Below are 22,701 nucleotides of genomic sequence, written 5' to 3' on the forward strand. Positions count from 1 at the left end.
AAAAAAAAAAAAAAAAAAAAAGTGGTATCAGTATTAAAATAAGAAATCTGAACCCATTCCGGGAATACTGTCATGGACTGCCACAGTCATCTGGGCTCGGGGCTGGCCTGGTTCCCCGTGGCCCCAGTGGACGGCCTTATAAGGCCACGGTGCTCGCCGAGCAGATAAGAATACCACCACCAAGCACTCAGTATTTCCAGAAGCCTCTACACATATTAACTCCTTAATTCTCAGTGGCATTCAGGAGTGCCACACTACCATTATTCCCAAAACGGACTGGGGAAGAAAGATGCCTGACTAATTATAACACAATTAATTACAGCAAGGTGGTTAATGGCACCTGGTTCAGGGCCAGACAATCCTAAGTTTTGTCAAGACTGAGCAAATGGTTTCCTCCTAAAGCAGCGGTCCCCAAGCTTTTTGGCAACAGGGACGGGTTTCATGGAAGACAATTTTTCCACGGACCTGGGGGCGAGGGGGGTGGCGTCTGGTGGCCGCAGTACTAAAGGACAGGAAGGAGGAGGAAGATTCCTCAACACAGACAGTAAATGAGGAACACATTCCACCCTACCCTCCCCCTCCATCCCCTGCCAGGGTCTCCATAGGAATTCTTAGGATAATTAAGACTCCAACTTCAACCACGTTTCAGAGGAGCACAAACACAGGCCAGGCTCTGGAGTAAAGACACATAGAAAAGGATGTGAGATGTGCTTTCTCAAGTTCATTTCTATTCTCCAAGGGGACATTTCACAGCCTTTTGCCCTCATGAATAAACTCAGCAACTGTGATTATAGGGCCATGAAGAAATCAGGCAGCAATCTATACGGTATGGAGATGAGTGAGTGGCCTCGTTCAATTTTTAAGAAATTATTAAGGAAATTTCAATGTCAGTTACCAAATAACGTTTATGGAGAATCTACACCGTATGACATCTTGGGGCGAGGTGCTGGAAATATGGAAGAGTTACAGTTAATTATATATGTAAAAAAAATAAAGTCACCAAGAATGTAAGCTCTGCCAGGATGTCCCCACAAAGGCAGAGTTTAGCTCTGTTCACTGTTGTATCCCAACTGCCAGCTAGGTGCCTGGCACAGAGCAAGTATTCAATATATACTTGTTGAAAGAATTGCCTTTAAAAAAAAAAAAAAAAGTGCTCAATGTCCAAACACAACAAACTTATGTAGATACATAAAAGGACATAAGCAAAAATACTAGGAAGCATACTCAGTATTCTAAGTCAATGACTAACTTAACAGTCCTAGGGGGGAAAGCCCCAATGGGGTCAACCTAGAAGGAAAAAATTTAAGTAGATGATGGGGAGGACTGAAGAAAACATGCTAGGCATTAGGAATCCAGGGACCTAGAGGTGGAATGCCTTTGTAAGACCAGGACATCCAAGAAGTGGCAACAACCCAAATATTCACCAACAGATGAACAAACAAAATGTGGTGCATCCATGCAATGGGAATATTACTCAGCCCCCAAAAGGAGCAAAGTACCAACTCATACTACAAGACGAACGAGCCTTAAAGACATTATGCTACGTGAAATAAGGCGATATTGTATTATTCACTTTGTGCGAAACGTCTGTAACAGGCAGACCCAGAGAGACAGAAGTAGATTAGCAGCTGCCTCAGGCTACGGAGAAGAGGAAAAAGTGAGTAACTGCTTAACGGGTCTGGAATTTGGGGGTGGGTTGAAAAATGTTCTCAAATTAGATCATGGATGGCCACAGAACTCTGAATATACTAAAAACTACCCAATTATATGCTTTAAGAGGGTGAATTTTTAAGATATGAGAATTATAGCTCAATGAAGTTGGATCTTGCCCACTAACTGCAACAATAGAAATGGTCAGACACTCTGTGTGGTCTCTAGAACACTTTCATATACATCAAATCTTTGATGGAGGCCCCTCCTGGTTTGCGGAATGTAGCCATTTGGAAGGGGAATCTGCCACTAGTGTTGAACAGACTAAGGGGTGGGGGAGTCAAGGGAGGTTCTGGGAGTCTGGAGTCCAGACAAGTGGGATGTCAAGGGTGAGAAAGACTCACTAGTGGCAAGGAGAAGCCCAAGACTACACAGATTTTTCTGAAAGTAGAGACGCTGTAACCAGGTGATCACCTTCTTGACAAGACCTTGCCACGCTGCTGATCACTGAGGGCTTAGGCAAGCCCCACGTCTCAAATCCCTCTCCAGGAAGGCAGGATCCCGGGAGGTACACGTGCTCGAGACACCTCTTGTTCCCTTAGAATAAACAACGTCTCTGAAGAAAGCATCCTCCCAACTCCAAACTGGCAGCCAGGTCTAGTGACAGGTGGCAGATTTTGAACTAACAGCTAAAGTTCAAGTCCAGGCTTTGCTATTTCTTAGCTGTGACCGAGCACAAGTTATTCAACTCACTGAGCCTCCCCTACTCGCCTGTGCATTAGGAATGACGGTGGTCGGTACCTATCTCTCGGTGTAGTGAGGATTCAATGAGCTGTGATCAATGCCTAGAACAAAGCAGAAAAGGTTCCCTTGTGACCCATCAACTACAGTTTCCGCAACAACTGCGTTTTTTCTTCATAGCACTTAGTTTGTACTTCTATATTTACTTGTTTAACACACACTTCCCCACTACACTGTAAGCTCCAGCACAATTAAGGACAGTATCGGTCTGCTGCTCACTGCATCACTAGGACTAATACAGTGGGAGTCTAGGGTCTTTGGAATGACTTTCTCCCCCAGGAATTATACATTCAGTTGCCAAGACTAGGAGCCACCATGACTGATAAACAGCCCTGCTATTCTGAAGAGGCAGAATGGAGAAGCAAAAAAAAACAAAAAAAAAGGGGGGGGGGGAGGAGTGAAATCGTGGTGTAAACGGCTTCATCAGGTAAGTTCAGGAGGAATAGCCAAAGAGAAAATGTCTTGTTTTTCCAGCATGCTAATTTGAACAGCTTACACGGCCTTGCATGTCTAACACTCAAAATGAGTTTGGGGTGGGGGGGGGGAAGGCGGCTTAGCCTGCTGGCACTGGGTTCTACGGGTGTCTAACTTTCTACCAGGCTGTAGATCGATCGATCACCTGTGGGACAGGCCTGATTAAGGAAACAATGACACTGACAGAAATTCTTTAAACTATCCCCAAATATACATCATTCGTTCTCTCAAAGTTAACAGCCAGATATGGCTTCTCCCTGCCCTGTAAGTGTGTGACATTCATTCCCACTTCCACACCTTTATGATGGTGAAATTCTCCTAACCCAGTGCCCATGTCTCTACACCTTACCAGTTCCCCAAGGCCCATCTGTCCCCCACAATGCCTGTTTTACTCTGGGTTCACCCTGATTTCTCTCTCTGAATTTCCAAGTCTTCTCCAACTACATTACACAATGTTGTCATGTCCTCCTCCCATCGTTTCCTGTGTTGACTGCAGTCTTTCCAAACAGGCAGGAAAAGTGCCTGCCGCTTCTACATCCCCCAGAAAGGGCAAGACGACACCAGGCTCTGGGCCTCTCTTCAACAAACATCAATGACTGTACCCCAGGGGAGTCCTACATGCCTCTCGCCCATTAATCCACGTTCTCATCGCCTGCTCCTTCACCATCTGCCAACCACACTCAAGGGAAAGAAGACAGTTTTTATTTTGAAAAGAGCTTCCAGTTCCTTCGAGAAAGGTGCTGCAATGCATATAATTGGAGCATTTCATGATCTTGAATGGAATTTACCCTGAAATAACTGCTAAATGAGATGCAAATTCCACTCGTATGTAACAATCAGGATGAGTCAAGACTGAGGTTTCCATTACATCTGCTCATTTCCTAGAGTCACACTCTAACAACATGTGTGTAGGCTTTGCGGAGGGCGTGCGCTCCTCCGCATGTCTGTTAACAATTAAGGAGGCGTGTGGGCTGGGGTTAACGTGATCGCCCTGCCCACACCGGGAGACCTGAGCTGCACTCAAGACAGGACTTGGCACTTGGTATGCAGTAGGCATCCGCAGCGAAAACAGCCCCTCCAGGGAGGACAAGAAGGCCCTGAATGGTCCCTCCTTCAGACTGACAAATACTTCTGCACTGGAGCTCGGGGCTACCTCCTCAATTTGAAGGGGGAAGAAAAGGAACATTTTTACAAGTAGATACACACCCAGGTCTGTGCTTAATAAAAGGCATTGTTGATTTAACCGTAATTATAACATTCTTTCCAAGGATGTAACTGGCTAGCTGTGCACTAAAACTTATGTCAAACTGGCCAAAGTGTCCAAGAGTGCCTCTGTCCTCACGTCGAGGGCAAACCAACCATGTGACCAGAGAAGTAGGTACAAGGATATACGCACCCATTCTGAGACATGTTTCTACATTGTAACACCTATGAAATCAGGATGCATCTTACAATACAGGTGAATTGGCAGTATTGCTTCACATGACAAACATTGCAGCTGACTCAATCAAATTCTGAACATGCACACAGAACACCAAGTATTGGCCTCATCGTCAGGCATTCATAGCCAGAAAATATCTCAAACACCTAATACATGTGGATCACAAAAAATCAACAACTTTCACTGGACATCTCCAGAAATGATCTACTAAGGATTTTAGTGCCTACTGAAGCATAAGAAACAACTGGGAGATGTCTTGAAATGGGGTTAAAAAAAAAAAGTCAACATGCAACATCCAGGTGTTGTCCATATCAGGCTATTAATCATGAATCACAGGTAGGACACAAATGTGAAAAATACCACAGTGAAGAAACAACCTTTGAAATATCTGTAAACCGCAGTGGCAGCGGATGCAGGAAAACGGGGCTGCTGCTTGTGACTTTTGGTGGGAGTGTGAGTTAGTACCGTGTTTCTAGAGATTTGGCAATAAACATCCAATGTCTTAAAAAGAATGCATGCCCTCTGACCCAGAAATTCCACTTCTAAGAGTTTAAGCTAAGGAAATCACTAAGGGTGGACACACAGATTTAGCTAGGAGGATGTATACAGCGCTGTATACCGCAGGCTGGAAATAAGCTCTGAGCTCAGTAACAGGGACTGGATGGATTAAATACTTTAAGGCATATCCGCTCTACACCACAGTATGAAGAATTTCAATCCACGCACTGGCATGCAAAGATGTTCACAACAATGTTAAATGAAAAAGAAAAAACCCAATGGAGAACACGTATCTCATTTTTGTTAAAATAGATGTGTACAAAGAGAAAAGAACATGAAAAAGATACAACTGGTTGTAGAAAGGCAGTTATAGAATTGTTTCTTTCTCTTCTTTCTTTTTTTTCTTTCCTGTATCCTCTAATGAGGGTTGAGGGAAGAAGGGTATAACTATATAATTGTTTTTTCTCTTTTGAGATGGGGTCTTGCTCTATCACCCAGGCGTAGTGCAGTGGTGCAATCATAACTCACTGCAGCCTCGAACTCCTGAGCTCGAGCGATCCTCCTGCCTCAGCCTCCAGGGAAACCAGGACTACAGGCACATGCCATCATGCCTAATTTTTAAGAAATTTTTTGTGGTGATAGGGTCTACGTTGCAGAGGCTGGTCTGAACTCCTGGCCTCAAGTGACCCTTCCCACCTTGGCCTCCCGAAGTGCTGGGATTACAGGCATGATGAGCCACTGGGCCTGGCATAAATGAATTTAACAAAAGGAAAAAAAAAGTATGTCAAAAGCAAAAACAGTAAAAAGAAACTTGGACACAATATGATCCAACAATTAGCTGAACAAACAGCTTATGAGTCTTGGGAGTTTCAATCCTAAATATCAAATAAATTAAAAATCCAATGGATTTACTACCATTATTTTTATCTCTAAAGTAGAAGAGACACATTACAATTCTTCCTTTGAGAAATGTGGGGGGAAATGGCCAAAAGTAAGTAAGTATGTAACAGGGCTTAAAACATGTAAAAATATCCCAGGAGAAAAATTTCCGTTCTACACAGAAGCTCTGCTCCAGACCACCTGCAGTAGAGGAAGTGCATCTACAAATTTCCAATACAACAAAAGAACTGTGAGAATACCCCAGGGCACCCCAGAGCTTTCCATGAAGGGAAACTCCCTCAAGGGAGTGAAATGAACAGTAATGCTTACTCTTTATCCCAGCCTTAAATGAGCAATTTCCTAATTCATGAGACTACCACAAATTAATCCATTAGGCATGGGGAGGGAGGAAGTGTTTATGGCAAGCTTTCTAAGTAATATGATTGCAATGTCAATATGGAAAATACAGTGCTTATTAGTTATATGGAGAGATTTTAAAGAGTATTATTTGGCCCAAAGGGGAGGACCCAGGTCAGACTGCTGTTGATAGATTTCTATGCCTGGGTCTCTTGTACTGAGCAACACCTGAACTTTGCCTGGGTTAATTTTATTATTACACGTATATTACACCTTCAAGGTAAGCTCACACCAATTGAATGCCTGTCCCTGTAATCATGACCCATGATGTTACAACAAGAGAAACAAGAGCAATTTTCATGTCAATTACAGGCCCAAGTGGGGTTTTCTGAAACAGGGAGAGAAGGGTTCAGTTAATGGTTAAAACAGCTTTGATGTATATTTGCACAACTCAGAAACTCACAGTATTCCAAAGCCCCACAGCACTTCTGAGTCTCTGCTCCCTCCCCACTGACTTTTGTTTTTGTTTTTAAGATACAGAGTCAGCAGGCTGGGTGCACTATGACCAAATGGCAACAGATGCTGGTCTTGCAAAGGGCAAGACACTTGCCTTTGATCATCTAAGAACAGGGAGAGCATGGACAAACACTCCCGATCGGGACATTTTCACTTTGATTCCGAGTTTAATCAGTAGTTACATGAATGTGAAAAACTACAGAAAAAGCTGCTCCTGCACCCAGTAAAATCAGACACACTACATTCCTGAGTCCATCTTGACCACAAAAGAACCTACACCAAGTGTCCCGGTTGTGGATGTTTAGTCTTCTTCGCCAAAGCTCAGATACACAAACAGTTCTCCATGCAAAGAACGTGAGTGAATGCCATTCTTCCGACTGTGGATTGCACAGTGGGGTAAGCAGCTTAGAGAGTGGGTCACACTAGTCTTTTTATCTTTTCTTTTTAAAATATAAGTGATGTTACCAAAGATAATAACATGAAAATAATTGATACTTTAAGAAAAACATGCCAAATGCATACCATAGATAAGCTCCTATAAATGAACCTATGTATGTCCATATTTGTAAACTGATAATTTACTACTAACCTTTCTCAAATTAAAAGTTCAAACAATGTATCAAGAAAATGAGGAAAACCTACCAATGCTACAGACACCAGAAGTTTCTTTTTTTTTTTCTTTTTTTTGAGACAGAGCCTCGCTCTGTTGCCCAGGCTGGAGTGCCGTGGTGTCAAGCTCACAGCAACCTCAAACTCCTGGGCTCAAAGCAATCTTCCTGCCTCGGCCTACCTGAGTAGCTGGGACTACAGGCATGTGCCACCATGCCCGGCTAATTTTTTTCTATATGTATTTTTTTAGCTGTCCAGATCATTTCCTTCCATTTTTAGTAGAGACGGGGTCTCGCTCTTGGCTCAGGCTGGTCTCCAACTCCTGACCTCGAGTGATCCTCCCACCTCGGCCTCCCAGAGTGCTAGGATTACAGGCGTGAGCCACCGCACCTGGCCAGAATTTTCTTTTTGCTTTGGAAATGGGGGGGAGGGGGGTGTGTGTGTCAGGGCCGCACTGTCACCCAGGCTGGAGGGCAGTGGCGTTCATCGGTTCACCACAGCTCAAGCAATCCTCCCAAAGTGCTAGGATTACACATGTCAGCCACTGCTCCCGGCCTGGAATTTTTAGTAAGAATAATTTTTCCCTGTCAACTTTGAAATTTACAATTACCATGTCTCTTTTGAACAATACTGCACCTCTGGCTCCATATTGTTTAAGATCGTCTTCTACCACATTAATATGTAAACAAAACCATTTCACAATGGGGTCAGAGTGGCAGCTTTAATCTCATCTCTGCAATTCTGTTAAGTATCTGGTGCTGTGGGCTGAACACCCTTCTACCCTGAACACACAGTACCCACACCAAACCTATCATCCGGCCTTTCTAAAAATATAGGCACAATAAAAAGCCCTAAAACGGTGGTGTGACAAACAATGCTTTTTCTTAGAAAAGTTGTTTGTCGTCTCCAAGTGTTCTGAAAACTAACTAAACCACAAAACCATTTTCAACAAGATGTGTGTTTCTAATTATTAGTGAGAAGATTTATATTCCTCAAAAAAAAAAAAAAAATGGTGTCCCTGGAAGAGCAGAAGTTCAACTGCAAGTCAGCAAGAATTTGTCGAGGCAAAATAATGTTGATAAGACCTAACTCCTTTCCTAGCAATTTAAATGCGGGATCCCGCTGTACAAATACTGATATGATGAATGGTCACTTTGAAGTAAAGAGGGAGAACATTCCAAAGCAGGGAAAGGCCCCGGCATTTCTTCATTATGGGCCCACTACTGAACACAGCACCCATTACAGATTACAAATACCCTCTCTGTCAGTCCAACCTGTCCTAGTCACTATCTATTAGGAGCTCAGTGGTCAGCCAAGATTTCCAAAAAGATGGTAGTTAACCCAGCAATTCAAATCTTCGGTTTACTTACAGGCTATTTATTAGCGAATCATAGTACCTGAAGTTCTACTAGTGGACAAACAGATGATACAAAATCCCTTTTTCTCTTGCTTTCTCCGTTCTGTATTTATTTCTGCCTTTTGCCAGTCATGGGCTTTCTCAAGCAAAAGCCAAAAGCCCACGTTAAAGGTCAATGTCACGCTGGGTATAATTCTGCCCAACTTGGTTCGTTCTTTCCTCTTACGGGTATGGAACGGGTGCTCCTGCAGACCCACCCTGGCCCTGCTTCTTCCTTGCACTTCTTAGGCTCTCCCGGTGGGTGTCACCTGGCACCCAGACACTTGGGACCGCAAGCAGGGAGGGATTCTTGCCCTTTCTCCCCTCCCCCATTAGAACGGGCTAATGCAGAGATTCATTTCCTAGCTCCGGTTTTCTGCATCACCCCTCCCCGAAACACAAAGACTCAGGATGGGCCTTCCACAGTCCTTTTGTTTACAACGGGTCATTTCCTGCCGTTAGCTCACACCCAGAGAGACTCCCACCCATTTTGCAAGCAGAGGCACTGATTTGCTTAGGAAGAAACAAAACAAAACAATTTCAGGTAAGCAAACCAGGCCTAAGAATATCTTTTAGGACACAGCAACGTCTAGAGTGCGTCACTAATTTTTCCTTAGTTTGTTAAAGTAATAATTTAACAAACGAAACAAGAGGCAAGGTCTAAGGGTTTTCACTTAAAAAGGCTTAAAATTAAAACCATCCCCCCCCCATCCCAAACAGCCCACCCTGCACGTAGCTTGGCAGGCCAAAGCATAATTCTGTATTACAATGGGGAAATGGAAAGTACAAAGAAAGTGGAAAAATGAGAATTAAAGTTTTTTTTAATGCACAGCAGGCATTGTCGGTACAATACCTACCTTTTAGTTAAGGAAAGAGGCTTAAATGACTTGTGAAAGACAAGCAATTTCTGTGACTTGCTAGGTCCCTCACAAAGAGATAAGAAAAAATGAATGAAGAATACTTCTAATAGGGATTTATATACCACTGGTTCTAAGACAAATCAGGTAATAGTAAAGATTTTTAAAGTTTGCTCAAGGTCAAGTATTGGCATAAATGCCATAAATGAGCATAATCCAATAACCTGCATTTTCATTAGTGCGCTCATCTGCTCAATTAACAGGTGACTTGTCAATCTGATGCCCTAAGCAGTGACGACTTACATTTCTTTTGTCCTCAAGTGTCATCTGGTCCCCTTTACAATGAATAGAAATGGCTCCCGAGTCCATGAGGCTGACAAGTAGGCGTAAATTGTGGCCAAGAGAGGTGGCCGCTTAGAGGTTCACAAAGCATGGATTGGACGCGCCTTCGTGGCAACATGTACAGGTGCTTGAGGGCTGGAATTCTCTGGCCAAAGCCAGCAACATACCTTTTTGTTTTGCAGGCAAATGTAGGAAAACACACTGAGCTGGAGGCTACACTCAAAGGACCAGAAGAAGTGATAAGTCTGTCTCCAAATCAATTCCACCTGGGTTATTAACATTAACCCTGACAACCCAACAGTCACATCTGCAAAACAAGAATCAGATCCACCTCGCCCTGCTTCTTCCTTAAACTCATTCCCCTCCACGCCAGACCCACACTTCTCTGCTGGTCCTGTGGAATTAGGGACTAGGTTTCCACTCGAGCAGGACAAAAGGGAAGGAATCCTTGATGTGTGAGAAAAACTGCTGCATATTCCCACAAGGGATCTATCACTTACCATCCGAAGAACATTTCTGGCTTAAAAGCGTATGACATGACAGCTGCAGTTTTGGAGGTAATAAAAGTGGGGAAAGGGGGTTCAGAAATGATCATCCTGAAGGCAGAAATAATTAAAATGTAATCTGACAACTGCTGAGAAAGGGTTCTGACCAGGTGGTGTATCCAAAAGGCTTCAGCATTTGACAGGCTGGTTCGTATTCCAGTCGTTTCATGAAACACAAATGTATTGGGCAATGCTGGGCGTTGTTCTAGGGGGCATCTGGGGACTTTACAGCATTAAACAAGACAAGAGGTCCCTGTCACATTCCAGGGGTACAAAGTAAGAAAGTATACTAAGTACACAAGGCCATGTCAGGAGGGAAGAAGTCCCACCTGGAAAATAAAAGGGCTCCTTTAACCCTGGGAAGTCAAAGTTCTCTCTGGGGTAACATCTGAACTGAGATCTGAACGAATGACAAGGATAAGGCTGCCCTGTAACGTCTGGGGGTCGGGCTTTCCAGGCACACACAAAGGCCCTGAGGCAGGAACAAGTTTGGCAAGTTGGAGATACCTAAATAAGGCCCCGGCAGCTGAAGCATAATGAATGAGGCTGTGATTCTTGGCAGATGAGGTCAGAGAGACCAGCAGGGCCCAGATCACATGAACCTCATGTGCCACTAGAGAATTTTAAGCTCCTATCCCCCCAGCTGTAAAACCTCAGACAAATTACTTAATCTCCCAGAGCCTCAGTTTTCTTATCCCAAAACGTGGGATGATAACACTTCCTTGGGTCTGTTAAAAGAGCAATGTTAAAAAGCAGAGTAGACAAGAACTCCAAACACGCTGAATACGTTCATTACTATGCAAAAATCCATAAGCATTTTTATAAGTCTGATGATATTTGGACTTGCACCTGATCTTCGATTCACCTGATTTTCTTACACCTATCGAGAAAAGTAAGACTGCAAAGGAAATTTCTGCAACACACATGGTTCTCAGTGTTAGCTCTAACAATTCTTTCTCGTTCACTCCTGGGGAAAGGCTTGGAGGTCCTGGGAAAAGAAGGAATTGGGCTTGAGAAGGCAGAATGGGAACAGCGGATGACCTGGCCCAGTCAATAGTGGGTGACTCGATCCCATTCCTTCTGCTCGGATAGGTAAGGCCCTAAAGGAGCAGCGGGCACCGAGGGTTTCAAGTCCGCAGCGTCCTGGACGTGCACGTCCTCCCTCCCCCTCCCCAAACACATCCTGCCTGGCTTGGAAGGATACAGTGTTTAAAACCAGATGCCTCCTTGGAAACTCACACATTCTAAGTCCTGTAAATCACACATGCTGGGTAAAGTAATTACACTTTTGTAGCACTTCCCCTCTGAGCACAAAGGAAATGCTGTAGCTTCTGTAATAGGATAGCACTTTCTGTGCACACTTTCTCCCAGGAGGCATCAAACTTCCATCCTAGAGGTGCACATAGGAGGAATTTTCCCGAAACAGGATCCTATGGATTCAAGGGAAAAAAAAAAAAAAATTGGTAATCCTGAGCATTTCTCTTAGGATGATGTTGGCCACCGGCCAGCACATCTACCTGGAGACACAAGAATTTGGGGGGGGGGGGTTGCGGAATCAGAGGAATGTCACTAAAAATAAACTCATGAGAAATAAGGATTAATTAAAAGTAGAAGTTGGCCTCTAAATTTATTTTCATGGGTTGGTGAGATGGACCTCAACTTTGAAAGGCTCAGATTTCTCCTGAGACCTTTGAAAAGTCTAGGGTCCGACAGGATAGAAACAGGCTGCCTAACACTCCCGCTGCATTTTAAATTTGTGTGACAATACTGCATTACAGCCGGGAATTTGAATCTACCTTCCTGGTGTGATTGGCATTTATTACTGACATTTCCTTTTTTTCTTTTGAGTACTTTACACAATATGCATCATAATGGTTGCACCAAGGGTTAACAGCTGAGAAATACAAACGCAAGGTGTTGTTTTAAGTTCCTGGGCTACAGTTTCTTTCAGCTGACACTCAGGTGGGCAGAAAAGGCAGCCACAAACCTTTAGGGAAGTAGGAATTGAATAAATGAAACTCTCACCCACAGAATAGATGTCTTTGGACTGCAGACCAAAGGTTCATCCTATCCTTCTCCCCCCTCCCCCACAATAAAGTCAAAAAAACAACAAAGCAGCTTGAGAAACTCTGTCTGATAAAAACACACGCATCCCTAGATTTTATGGTCTTGCCTTCTGGGTATAGGGTTGGGAAATGGAAAGTTGAAGTAAAAGCCTGGGAATTAATGGCAAATTTTAGAGGAAAACAAGTTGCAAAGACTAGATACAAGCAAAGAAGCATGAGAAATACTGTGTATACCTAGATTTTTTTTCTAGCTCCCTCCCAGGCTTTCCAATGGGTAAGTATACCAAAGACTATTGTAAGTAGGCAGATTACACGTCATACCTTTTTATGTTCCTAAATTGAAAAGTGCTTTTAAAAACACTGTTTTGATTTTTCCTGAGAATTTTCAATTCCCCTCCCTCCCTTTTTTTTTCCCCACATGGTTTCAAGTTTTAGGTAAATTTTCTATCACTTTCACTACTTATCCTCACACAAGGTTTCCCAGGAACTAGGCGTTGCATTTTCTGGGTGCTCATTCACATCACCCCCATTTTCATGTCCCAGCTACGTATTCCTGAATTGTTCTCAAAATCGTAATTCAAGATCAGACCTCTGCACCCCAAACCCACCCTTTTCACCTCCTAACTGACCTCTTTTCTTACCTTTTCAACCTCTCTATGTTCGATTTCGACAAATACAACTACCACTTAGTGAGTCACCCACGGGAGAAACCCCAGGATGTCTGTCCTGTTTTCTCTCCTGCACTGTCAGCGAGGACCCGAACACCTCTTGGGTCTCTGCCTTCAGCTGCCACCACCTGACTCAGAGACCAGGGTTCTTGGCAGCGGTAACCTCCCTAGTCGTTCTCAACAACAATTCCCAAAACCACTGCATCCCCTTCCCCACTGGAACCGTCCTGAACGCCACCTCGTGTGGCACATGCACCCTGCACTCCATCAGAGGACAGTCCAACTCCAAGGGCAGAAGGCAAGTTCCTCTGTCACCTCCTCACCTGCCAGCCTGTGCCATTCTTACTTCCCCTTCATCTCCTGCCTTCCTCCTCTTCCCCAAAAGGGTTTTAAGCCTCTCTCGATGTTCATTGCCTTGCCTGGGTCCTCTTTTCCCCACTGTCTCACCCTTTTTATCTGTCAAAGTCTTAACTGAAACTTAGCTCAAATGTCACCTCTTCTTTAAAGCTTTAGACAGAGCTCCAATCACCTCCTTGCAGGGCTGACAGTCGTCCCAACTCTCAACTACAACACTGTGCCCTGTTATATGTTTATTTACACGGGGCTGTCACCATTAAACTGTGAGCAACTTTAAGGCAGGAACTGCCCCTCTCTGATCTTGGCATCCCCAGACTCTGCAGGCAAAAGCGTTGGTTATGGAATCTCTCAATGCCTCACTCACCTCCTAGACAGAATGAGGACAATCGTCCTCGCAACACCTTCATCCACTTGCTGTGGGGATGAAATAATATACATAGAGTGCTTGGCCAGTACTTGGCATGTAGTAAATACTCACTAAAAGTTAGAGATGACTATTTCTTGAATGAATGGATAAAAAGAGTTCTCAAAATTTAGCAGGCTAAAAGGTATCCGTATTTCCCTTCTTCTAGTATCAGCAACATTGACAAACCATGCAACTTTGTAAGTATAAGCTCAAACTTGTACCCTTTGGTCAGCTTCAAGTTCCAGGTAATGCCAAGCAAGCACCCCCTGCCCCCAACACACACACACACACACACACACGCACACACTCTGCACTGTAGTTGTTTAACAAATTCCCCCAGTAGGCTTTAAAGGTAGGGATGTGAGTTACACCCAAGTTATCCCCATGTGTCAAATCAGCTCACCCTCCCTCCTCGTGGGACATGGAACTGACATCCTCACGGCCACTTAGCATCCATTTAAATACCTGGTCCCAGATGGCCTCAAGCCCACTGAGCTATGCAGCCTCTTTCGCTCCAGCTATTAAGGTTCATTCTCCTCATTCCTTCCTCAGTTTTTTTCTTTGACCAAAGCAAGCACTGTTCAAGAGGAACATTTGCATTCCCTTTCCCCTACCCCCAGGCAGACACTAAGGTGCCAAATGAAACTGAACACAAACATTCCAAAGTGGCTGTCACACAGAGCAGGCTTGTTTGGGAACACAGGGAGCTCCGCGCTCTTCTACCTAACCAAGGCTTCCGGAAGCCCACGTCCAAAAGGTCAAATGGGATTCCACAGCAAAAACCAAATTCTAATGGTGAGACCCCAGGCGCACTGCAGAGTGAGCAGTCCCACATTGGCGGTGGCTGTCGGATGGGCCAGGCACACTCACCTGTGCACTCAAATGGAGGCTACTGACGGCAGATGGAAGGAGGTGATTTGCCAGTGGGTCCATCCATGAATTCTCTAAGTCCCCAGTGGACAAGAGACACTCAGTATTAAACAAGTGGCTGCTTATCTGACACATGATCTATACAAACTCACAATCACCCACCTTACCTGTAAGGATATTTCATATGTTTAACACAATCTGTTTCTTTAGAAATGAATCCCACCTTGTAAGCAGGTCAGACTAGATCAAGAGTATAGAAGAGGGAGAACGTGTTCTGCAGAGCACAGAGGTAGACTAGGGCAATCTTGAAAGTCAAGTTTGCATTTATTTTTTGAACAGAATAGCACTGAAAGATTGTGGGGCATGAGAGGACGTACCAGTACAGCATAAGGATGGATTTTGAGAAAGGATATCAGAACAAGGAGAACAGCTAAGATCACTCAAATGACCAGGATAAAGGAATGAGTAGGTTACTATTACGAAGAAAGGCTACAATGACCATTAACAGGCCCAATGCCCCGCAGCAAGGCTTGCGAGCAAAACAAACTGACCAACACAATGGTTTTGTGAGTATCACTGCCAAAACCTTGATTTCAGATTTCTGGTCTCCAGAACTGCAAGAGAATAAGTTTCTGTTGTTTTAAACTGTGTGCGTGCGTGCGTGTGTGTGTGTGGCCAAGGTGGGAGGGTGGCTTGACCCCCACCTCTACAAAAAAATAATTAAAAAATTAACTGGGTGTGGTGGAATGTGCCTTTAGTCCTAGCTACTTGGGAGGCTGAGGCGGGAAGATTGCTTGAGCCTCGCAATTCAGGGTTACGGTGAGCTATGATGGTACCACTGCACTCCAGCCTGGGCAAGAGAGCAAGACCCTGTCTCAAAAATATATAAATAAAAATGTATTATATGATATATAAAATGTATACTTATATATTTTTCTCTTTATAAATATAGCCTTTAATGGCTGTACATATCCCCTTTCTGGAATTACACAAATGATTTACCTAGCAATTTCTCTATGTTAGACATAAGACACTTTGTGAATTTTCACTATCATAAGTAACTGTAATAAGCATTCCTATAGAAAAATCTTCATTATACCCTATTTCCTTATAGTAAATATCTAAAAATAGAAGTATTAAGTCAAAGGGCTTGAACACATTAATACACAGTGCCAAAGTCCTTCTGAAAAGCTGCACTAATTTATGTCACTTTTGTAGTGCACAAGAGCACCCACTTTATTGCCCTATCAAGAGCACTGAACACTTGCATCCCCCAAGCAAAAATTAATATGAACCTACAGAAGTTGTATGAAAGCATCTCCAAAAAAAACAACCTCCTCCCCCATCCAAACTATCCATCCAAAAAACAAATGCCACTGAAAACAAAGAAGATGATATATATGTACGTACCTAGGGCTTTACCAGGGAAATTTTACAACCACTACTGGAAAAATGACTCGAAAATGCTGTATCGGTAGTGGTTCTCACAGCACCATTTTAGTACGAGGTCACTACATTTTCATCAAATCACTGCCACCAAATCCTACTCTATGATTGAAATATAATCTTATTGTATTAGATTTGATTTCGAACAACGGAGACTCCAAACTTGGTTAAATTGTGTAAAACCATTTTGTACCTTCCCAGAGTCATAATGTAGATTAATCTTAATGCTCAATGACAACATGAGGTTGCCACATCAAACTGACATTTACTCTTTCCCTGTGCCAATTATAAGAAACAATTTTCTTTACGACCCCAAAATGTTGGCAAAATTACTAAGCACTTTAAAAGAAGGAATGCGAAGTAAAGATTTGCAGTAACCTCTGAAGAACTGACTTTGTACGATTTCTGCCCAACATCTGCCAAACATCTTTTTCAATCAATATTCCAACAGCGCCAAGTTTTTGGCTTTTTTAGTTTTAAGTACAAGTCAGTTCAGTCAAAGCAATTTAAGGAGAAATTACTTAACACCAGTGCTTCAACATAGTAAAGGCCTTTTAGAAATGATTTGTAATCACTTGGGGTAAAATAAAAGTAAAAATAAAACCAAAGTATGTATTTATCTGATTTCCAAGAAACAAATTTGTTTTGAAAATTCAATGACCAACAAATAAATTATTTCTAAGTACAACATGGAAAAAGTCATGCTATACTTAAATATATTAAAACTCATGAATGACAACTGATAAAATAAATTATGGGTCTATTACTTATATATTGATTTTAACAAAGTCTGATTGTAAAATTTTACAAATTATTTGATTAATTATCAAATGACATAAGAAATGATCTGATACTGTATTACATATATGCAAATAAACCTTATAACTCTCAGATCCCTGTAAGATTTTGACAACTGTTTTTTTCTTTACAGGGACAACTTGCACAGGAACACACACGTCTAACACACTAGAAACCAAAAAGCCAGATGTATTCTCTCTCTTACACAGTTGGCTAGCCAAATCCTAAAATTATTTTTCCTCAAAGTTTTAAATACTATCCAAAGCAGAAGTACATGTTCTGCCCAAGTTCTCAAAAACACTGAACCCTAAGAAGCTGCAAAAAATTTCCCAAATCCTGGACTGTTCGTTCCATACAACTGGAACCAAATAAGAATTTCAGCATCATCATTTCAGGGTAAGCATTGGAAACTCTGAAATGGGGTTACAATACACTGAAGGATAAAAGGAACTCATTGCAAAAATAAGAAGAAAAACCCACGGATTCTACAACATGGGAGAAAGCCCAGACCACTTAAGATCTTTGAAACAAACTATTTTCTCTTAATGATGATTGGACTCATTTTTCCACATCAGTTCAGTGGCCACCAGAAATCACAACAAGGCACATTTTTCCTCTCTTGTCATTATGTGTATATGTTATATGTGTGTGTTCTGTTTACTGGAGTCCACTGCCAAGGCTTTTAAATGTGTTCAAGAACAAGTTGCTGATCCGCTGGGTGGGCAGGGAAGGAGTCCAGTGCAGTGGTTTTGTATAATGTGGAGCACATTAATGGGACTCACCAAATATCCTATTTATTTTACTTGTGGCTTTCAAGGTTAGGGGAAAAAAAAAAAGCGGTTAGAAGTTTTGCAAAAAACAAAACATAAACCAAAAACAGGGAATTAGGGCAAAATTACCTGGAGCCTTCTTTCAAACCAACTCACTTTCTTTTCCTGAATTTCTAACATTATAGATCCTCTCTCTTCGTGGTACACTTTACCTCTTGGACAACTTTGGCTCTGAACTCCTCCTACCTGTCCTCTTTTTTAAATAACAAATGTTTTGCTAAAAATACTGATACTTCTCAGAGGCACGTGCCATTTCTACCTGAAAGGGAACACTGTCAGGGCAACAGGACAAGTGAGAGGCAGTGACTGTACCGTGATGGCCCGTGATTGTACCATAATTATTATACACAACCTCATAGTAACGGAGGGGCAACCCAGGAACAGGGCAGGCAATACCTCAGTCCTGGCGGCAGGTCAGCTAGGATGGCTCAAACAGAAAAATGTGATTCTTTTCTGCTTAAGTTTAAGATACTCAAGCTCTTTTGCTACCTACCAAACGCAAAAAATCATCATTATCTCATCATCTTTGGTGTGCCTGATTAACTTCTTCCCAGCTACAATTTTTTTTAACCTGGGGGAACAGAGAACGGTTTCACACAATACACTCTTACCCTTAAGGAAGCAAACAGATTGCCTATCTAACCAAAATAGAACGTTTCTGAAGCAATGATTACCTTAATTAATGCGTTAAGTGGATTGGTTAAATATAGCAATAGAAAAGGCAAACTTAACATTTGAAAAATTTTAAGTGATAAGGGAAAATAAACAGCAAAGTAGCCAGCTGAGGTTCAAGGAAAAAGTGGAACTTGCAATTCAAGTCTCCATCTCTTTAACAAAAAAAAAAAAAAAAAAACTATCAGTAGTATTCCTATATTTGTAGTTATAAAACAAGCATGTAAGTAACACTTCTCAAAACAATACCTCCTAATAAAACAGGCAATTTCCCCAGGTGAGAAGGCAATTTTCGGCTTAATGCATTTCACCTAGGTTGCACTACCAACCACTGTGTTGAGAGTAAAATCTTTTTTTTTTTTTTTGCATTGTTTTGCGTGGTCTTAGGTTTCTCTTCTATCTTCCTCATTTAAATAGTTCCCATTTTACGAGTGAACAATGTGCACAGAACTTATGTATTAATGAATTCCTCCTGCAATGTTTGGTTTCACTATGAGAATTTGGGTTTGCACACAACACAGTATCTGAACAATAATCTCAACATCCTAACCTCCTTAGACTCCGTTTACTTTCTGTGTTCACCTTCTGTATCAGGATGCAATACCTGGAAAAATCCTTTTTAGGGCATACATTGAGATGTATACTTTCCTGCATCTACACACACTCTGAAGTTCCTCGTAGAATGTTTAAAAACTCAACTATGCGGGATCTTAAAAAGTAAAGGAAAAATGGTTTCTTGGACTCCAGAGAATGTACCTGCAGGAACAAGAGTCATTTGATAGGATACCGCCAATATCCTAACCACAAAATTTTGAGACGTTTGTTCCTAAGTCCCCCCCACCCCGTTTCCCCACATTTACTAAACTTTGTTTGCACCAAAGGAACGCCCCGCAACCGCACCGAGCCCCCTATCACAGACACACCACATAAAATTTATACTTAGAAGTCAAGGTCCTATTAAAACATCCTCGATGAGCACCCCGTGAATTGTTAGGTTTTTAACCCTTTTATTCCGCTCCCACATCTGCGCGGCCCCGAAACTTACAAACGCTAATCGCCCAGGTTCGGGGTCTTTGACTCATCAGAGAAGAATGCGGCTGATGAGTTATCTATTAATCCAAAACGCCTGAGCTAGAAAGATATTTCACCAAGAAGTTTTAACACTGAAAGGAAGGGGGCAGGGTACAGAGGTACCTTTTAACGAGAACTTTCCCCTCAATTTCTTCCTTAGCCCCCACTCCCTACACGCACACACAACTTCCAGCCTCAAACCCAGAACTAAGTCCTGACCGTCCGGGTCCCCATATTCTGAGGTTCACCCGGGAATCAGCTCTCGATTCCACTTTTTAAATCCCGGGCAAACAAAGCTGAGCGTGATACTCACAAAAAGTCTCCGGGAAGTCCTTGGAGTCACGCAATTTTAGGCACACAGACCCGCGCGTACGCAAAACACACGCGCAGTCCGGATACACCGCATCGGGGCCACATTTCGGGGCAGCGTCCCGAGCAAGGGCAGTTCCCAAACCTTCAGCCGCGGCGCCCCCCTCCCCGGGCCCCGCGTCCCGCCGGCCGCCCGCACTCTGGAGAAAGCCCGCGGCTCCCGTCCCCGGGCGCGCCCGCCACCGCGCCGCGCCGCCCCGTACCTCCTCCTCCTGCAGGTTGGCCTCGCTCGGGGTGTTCTCCTTCTCGGCTTTGCCGCCGTTGTTCATCTTCCCGGTCCTTCCTCGCGGGGCAGGGCTGGGGCGCGGGGCTGGCGGGGGCGCGCTCGCCCACTGCTGCCTTCCGCGGGCGCCGGGGCTCCCTCGGGCGGGCGCCGCGGGCTGCGGGGGCCGGAGCGGGGCGGCGGCGGCCGGGCGCGGGCGACTCAGGAAGTGCGAGCGGGGACGGAGACGATCGGGCCCCGGGAGGGAGACCTGGAGGGGGAGGGCGGGCGCCAGGGGAGGGAGGAAGGAAGGAAGGAAGAAAGGATGGGGCGAGGACGCGCGTCCCAGGAGGGAGCCCGGAGAGTTGGGGATGTGGCCGAGCTGGGGCTGGGGGCCGCCGCTGGCCGGGCCGGGCAGCCGCAGGAAGAAGGGGACGAGGGGCGCCCGGGAAGGCGGCGCGGGGCAGCGGGGCGCGGCTGGGTCGCTGGCACCCGGAGAGCCGCCGAGTGCGCGCTCCAGGCAGGCTCTGGAAGTGCGGGGTCCTAGCAGCTCCCTTTCTCTCGCCGCCTCCCTCCCCTCTCCCCTCCCTCCCCGCCTCCCTCCGCCCTCCCTGGACGTGGGCTGCGGCTCCAGCCCGGAGGGACGGGACGGGGACGCGAAGCCCCCCGCGGGAGGAGGGGCTGCCGGAGCGCGGCGGCCGGGCGGCCGGATGGCGCGCGCCGGGGAGGGGCCGGGGCGCGGGCGGAAGCTGCCGACCCCGGCCCGGGCTCGGCGGGAGGTCGGAGAAGAGAAGACCGGCTCCCCCCGCTCCCCCGGCCCCTGGCGCCCAGGCGGGACCCGAGCTGGCCGCCTCGATCGTCCGCACGCGCGAGCTGCGACAGGGGCTGCGGGGCCCAGGCCCGCCGTGCGAGGACCCCGGACTGGCATGTGCTACTTTTCTGTTTGCCCGCTTTTCACGGGGGATCAGCACCCATTGTCCCCAAGCCTACCCTTCTCTAAAGTTCCGGGGGAGACCCTTCTTCTTGCTCTCGGAGTCGCCGGGTGAAATGACAGGATGAGGGAACTCGAGTGACACCGGGGACAGCCCCCTCCGGCCCGGCTTTTTCAGGACACGGCTTCAACCCTATCTCGAACGCCAGTCCTGCGACGCCTTCCCCGCACCGGCTGCTGGCTCCTCGCACGGCCCTCACCGGACTTTTCTGGAACTGTTTACCTAGCCGGCTGCCCCACTCTTCGGGGAGCTCCTTCCTGGAAAACAAGACTTATCTTTTTAATCCCACGGCTAATTTCGAGGGCCTACCTGCATATACATATATAGTAGGCACTCAATAAATATTTGTTGGTTAAATGAATATTCCTCACTGCAACCTAAACTGGAGGTCTGTCCCCACGATCTTCGACAAGAAAGGGGCCTCAGCATTTAGCAACAACCTCCCAGGTCTGCGGCTTCTGCCTCCTCCTCTGAGAAATGAGAGTAGTTGCACGTGCCAGGGTTTGGGAGTTTATAGGTTGCTAGAGCTGAAGCACCTGGCACCCGTGCGTGCTTAGTTTAGATTGACAACACGTGGAAACTAACATCCTTAAGGAAATTTCCATTTTCCCTGGGCCCTGAGAGTTTTTTCCAACATTGGATCATTTAAGCTTTTAAACTTGACGGCTACAAACTTAAGAGTTGACAACTCCGTGCATCAGTAGGTTCCTCTCCACCCAGCTCTCCCAGGAGTTCCCTCTCTCTCTCTCTCTCTCTCTCTCTCTCTGAGTGCTGCACGACACCAATCACAACTCCTAACTGCAGACTCTGCTTACTGTTTATCTCCCCACCCCCACCAGACATTCTTTAGGCGCTGCTGGGGATGGGTTGGGGGTGGCTGTGGGAGGGGAAGATAAGGTCCCTGCCTTCAGGGAATGCGTGGAGGCAAGATAACCCCAAAACAACCTCACAGCGACGTCATCACAGTATCCCCGGTCAAATAACAGAGCAAATATTTGCTTTAAGGGCATTATGTAGAGAAAAACAGTCATAATACTTGCATTTACATATTGGTTTTTTTTCTTGGGAGTCTGGAGATTTTGAAAAAGGAAAGGATTTCTATAGGGGGAAAAAATGTGTTTCTTTAATTGCTGTCATAATGTCATTTCTCTCTATAGGAACCAAAGTGTATCCTGGGTAAAAATAAACCAAGAGTCTGCAACTGAAGAAGTTTAAGAGAGTCAAGGCTACTATTGATCTGGAAACTTCCTCTGTGTTTTGCTGTGTTGATTGTGTCCATTGGCAGCCCTTTCCACTGCCAGCTCCTCCCTCAGTTACATGAGGAACCACGAGAGGGCGATGTCATCCTGAGCAATAGCTGAGTGGTGGTCTTGGGCCCCTGCGGTGACCAATAATGCTGACACTTTGTCCTCAGCCATTCTTGCCTGTGACCGAAGATAGATACTCCACAGAAAGGCATTGTCTTGTTGGAGGCTGGCACAGGCCCAAGAAAAATGACAATTAATCTAGTCCTTGATGTCAGACCCCACTTAGGGGTAAGTGGAATACGTTGTGTGAGTTCAAGATGCTGGGAGAACCTCCCCTGCCCC

At 44.9% G+C, this 22,701-nt stretch overlaps 1 protein-coding gene across 3 annotated transcripts in view; it reads right to left on the reverse strand.

Moving 5' to 3' along the window:
* Positions 1-21,856, reverse strand: part of RBPMS (RNA binding protein, mRNA processing factor) — a 155,679-nt gene extending 133,823 nt beyond the window's left edge. Inside the window, exons 1-2 of one of the 3 annotated variants that reach the window (XM_045535490.1) lie at positions 21,111-21,856; positions 20,122-20,391 (exon numbers count right to left, since the gene is read on the reverse strand). In XM_045535490.1, the coding sequence (XP_045391446.1) occupies positions 20,122-20,187 (66 nt within the window). In that variant the 5' untranslated portion in view covers positions 20,188-20,391; positions 21,111-21,856. Of the gene's footprint in view, positions 1-20,121; positions 20,615-21,110 lie in introns of those variants that run through there. The other 2 variants (XM_045535488.1, XM_045535489.1) reach the window with 2 other exon arrangements.
* Between the last annotated feature and the right edge of the window lie 845 nt (positions 21,857-22,701).

This window comes from Lemur catta, chromosome 22, assembly GCF_020740605.2.
Source record: "Lemur catta isolate mLemCat1 chromosome 22, mLemCat1.pri, whole genome shotgun sequence".
Taxonomy (NCBI): domain Eukaryota; kingdom Metazoa; phylum Chordata; class Mammalia; order Primates; family Lemuridae; genus Lemur; species Lemur catta.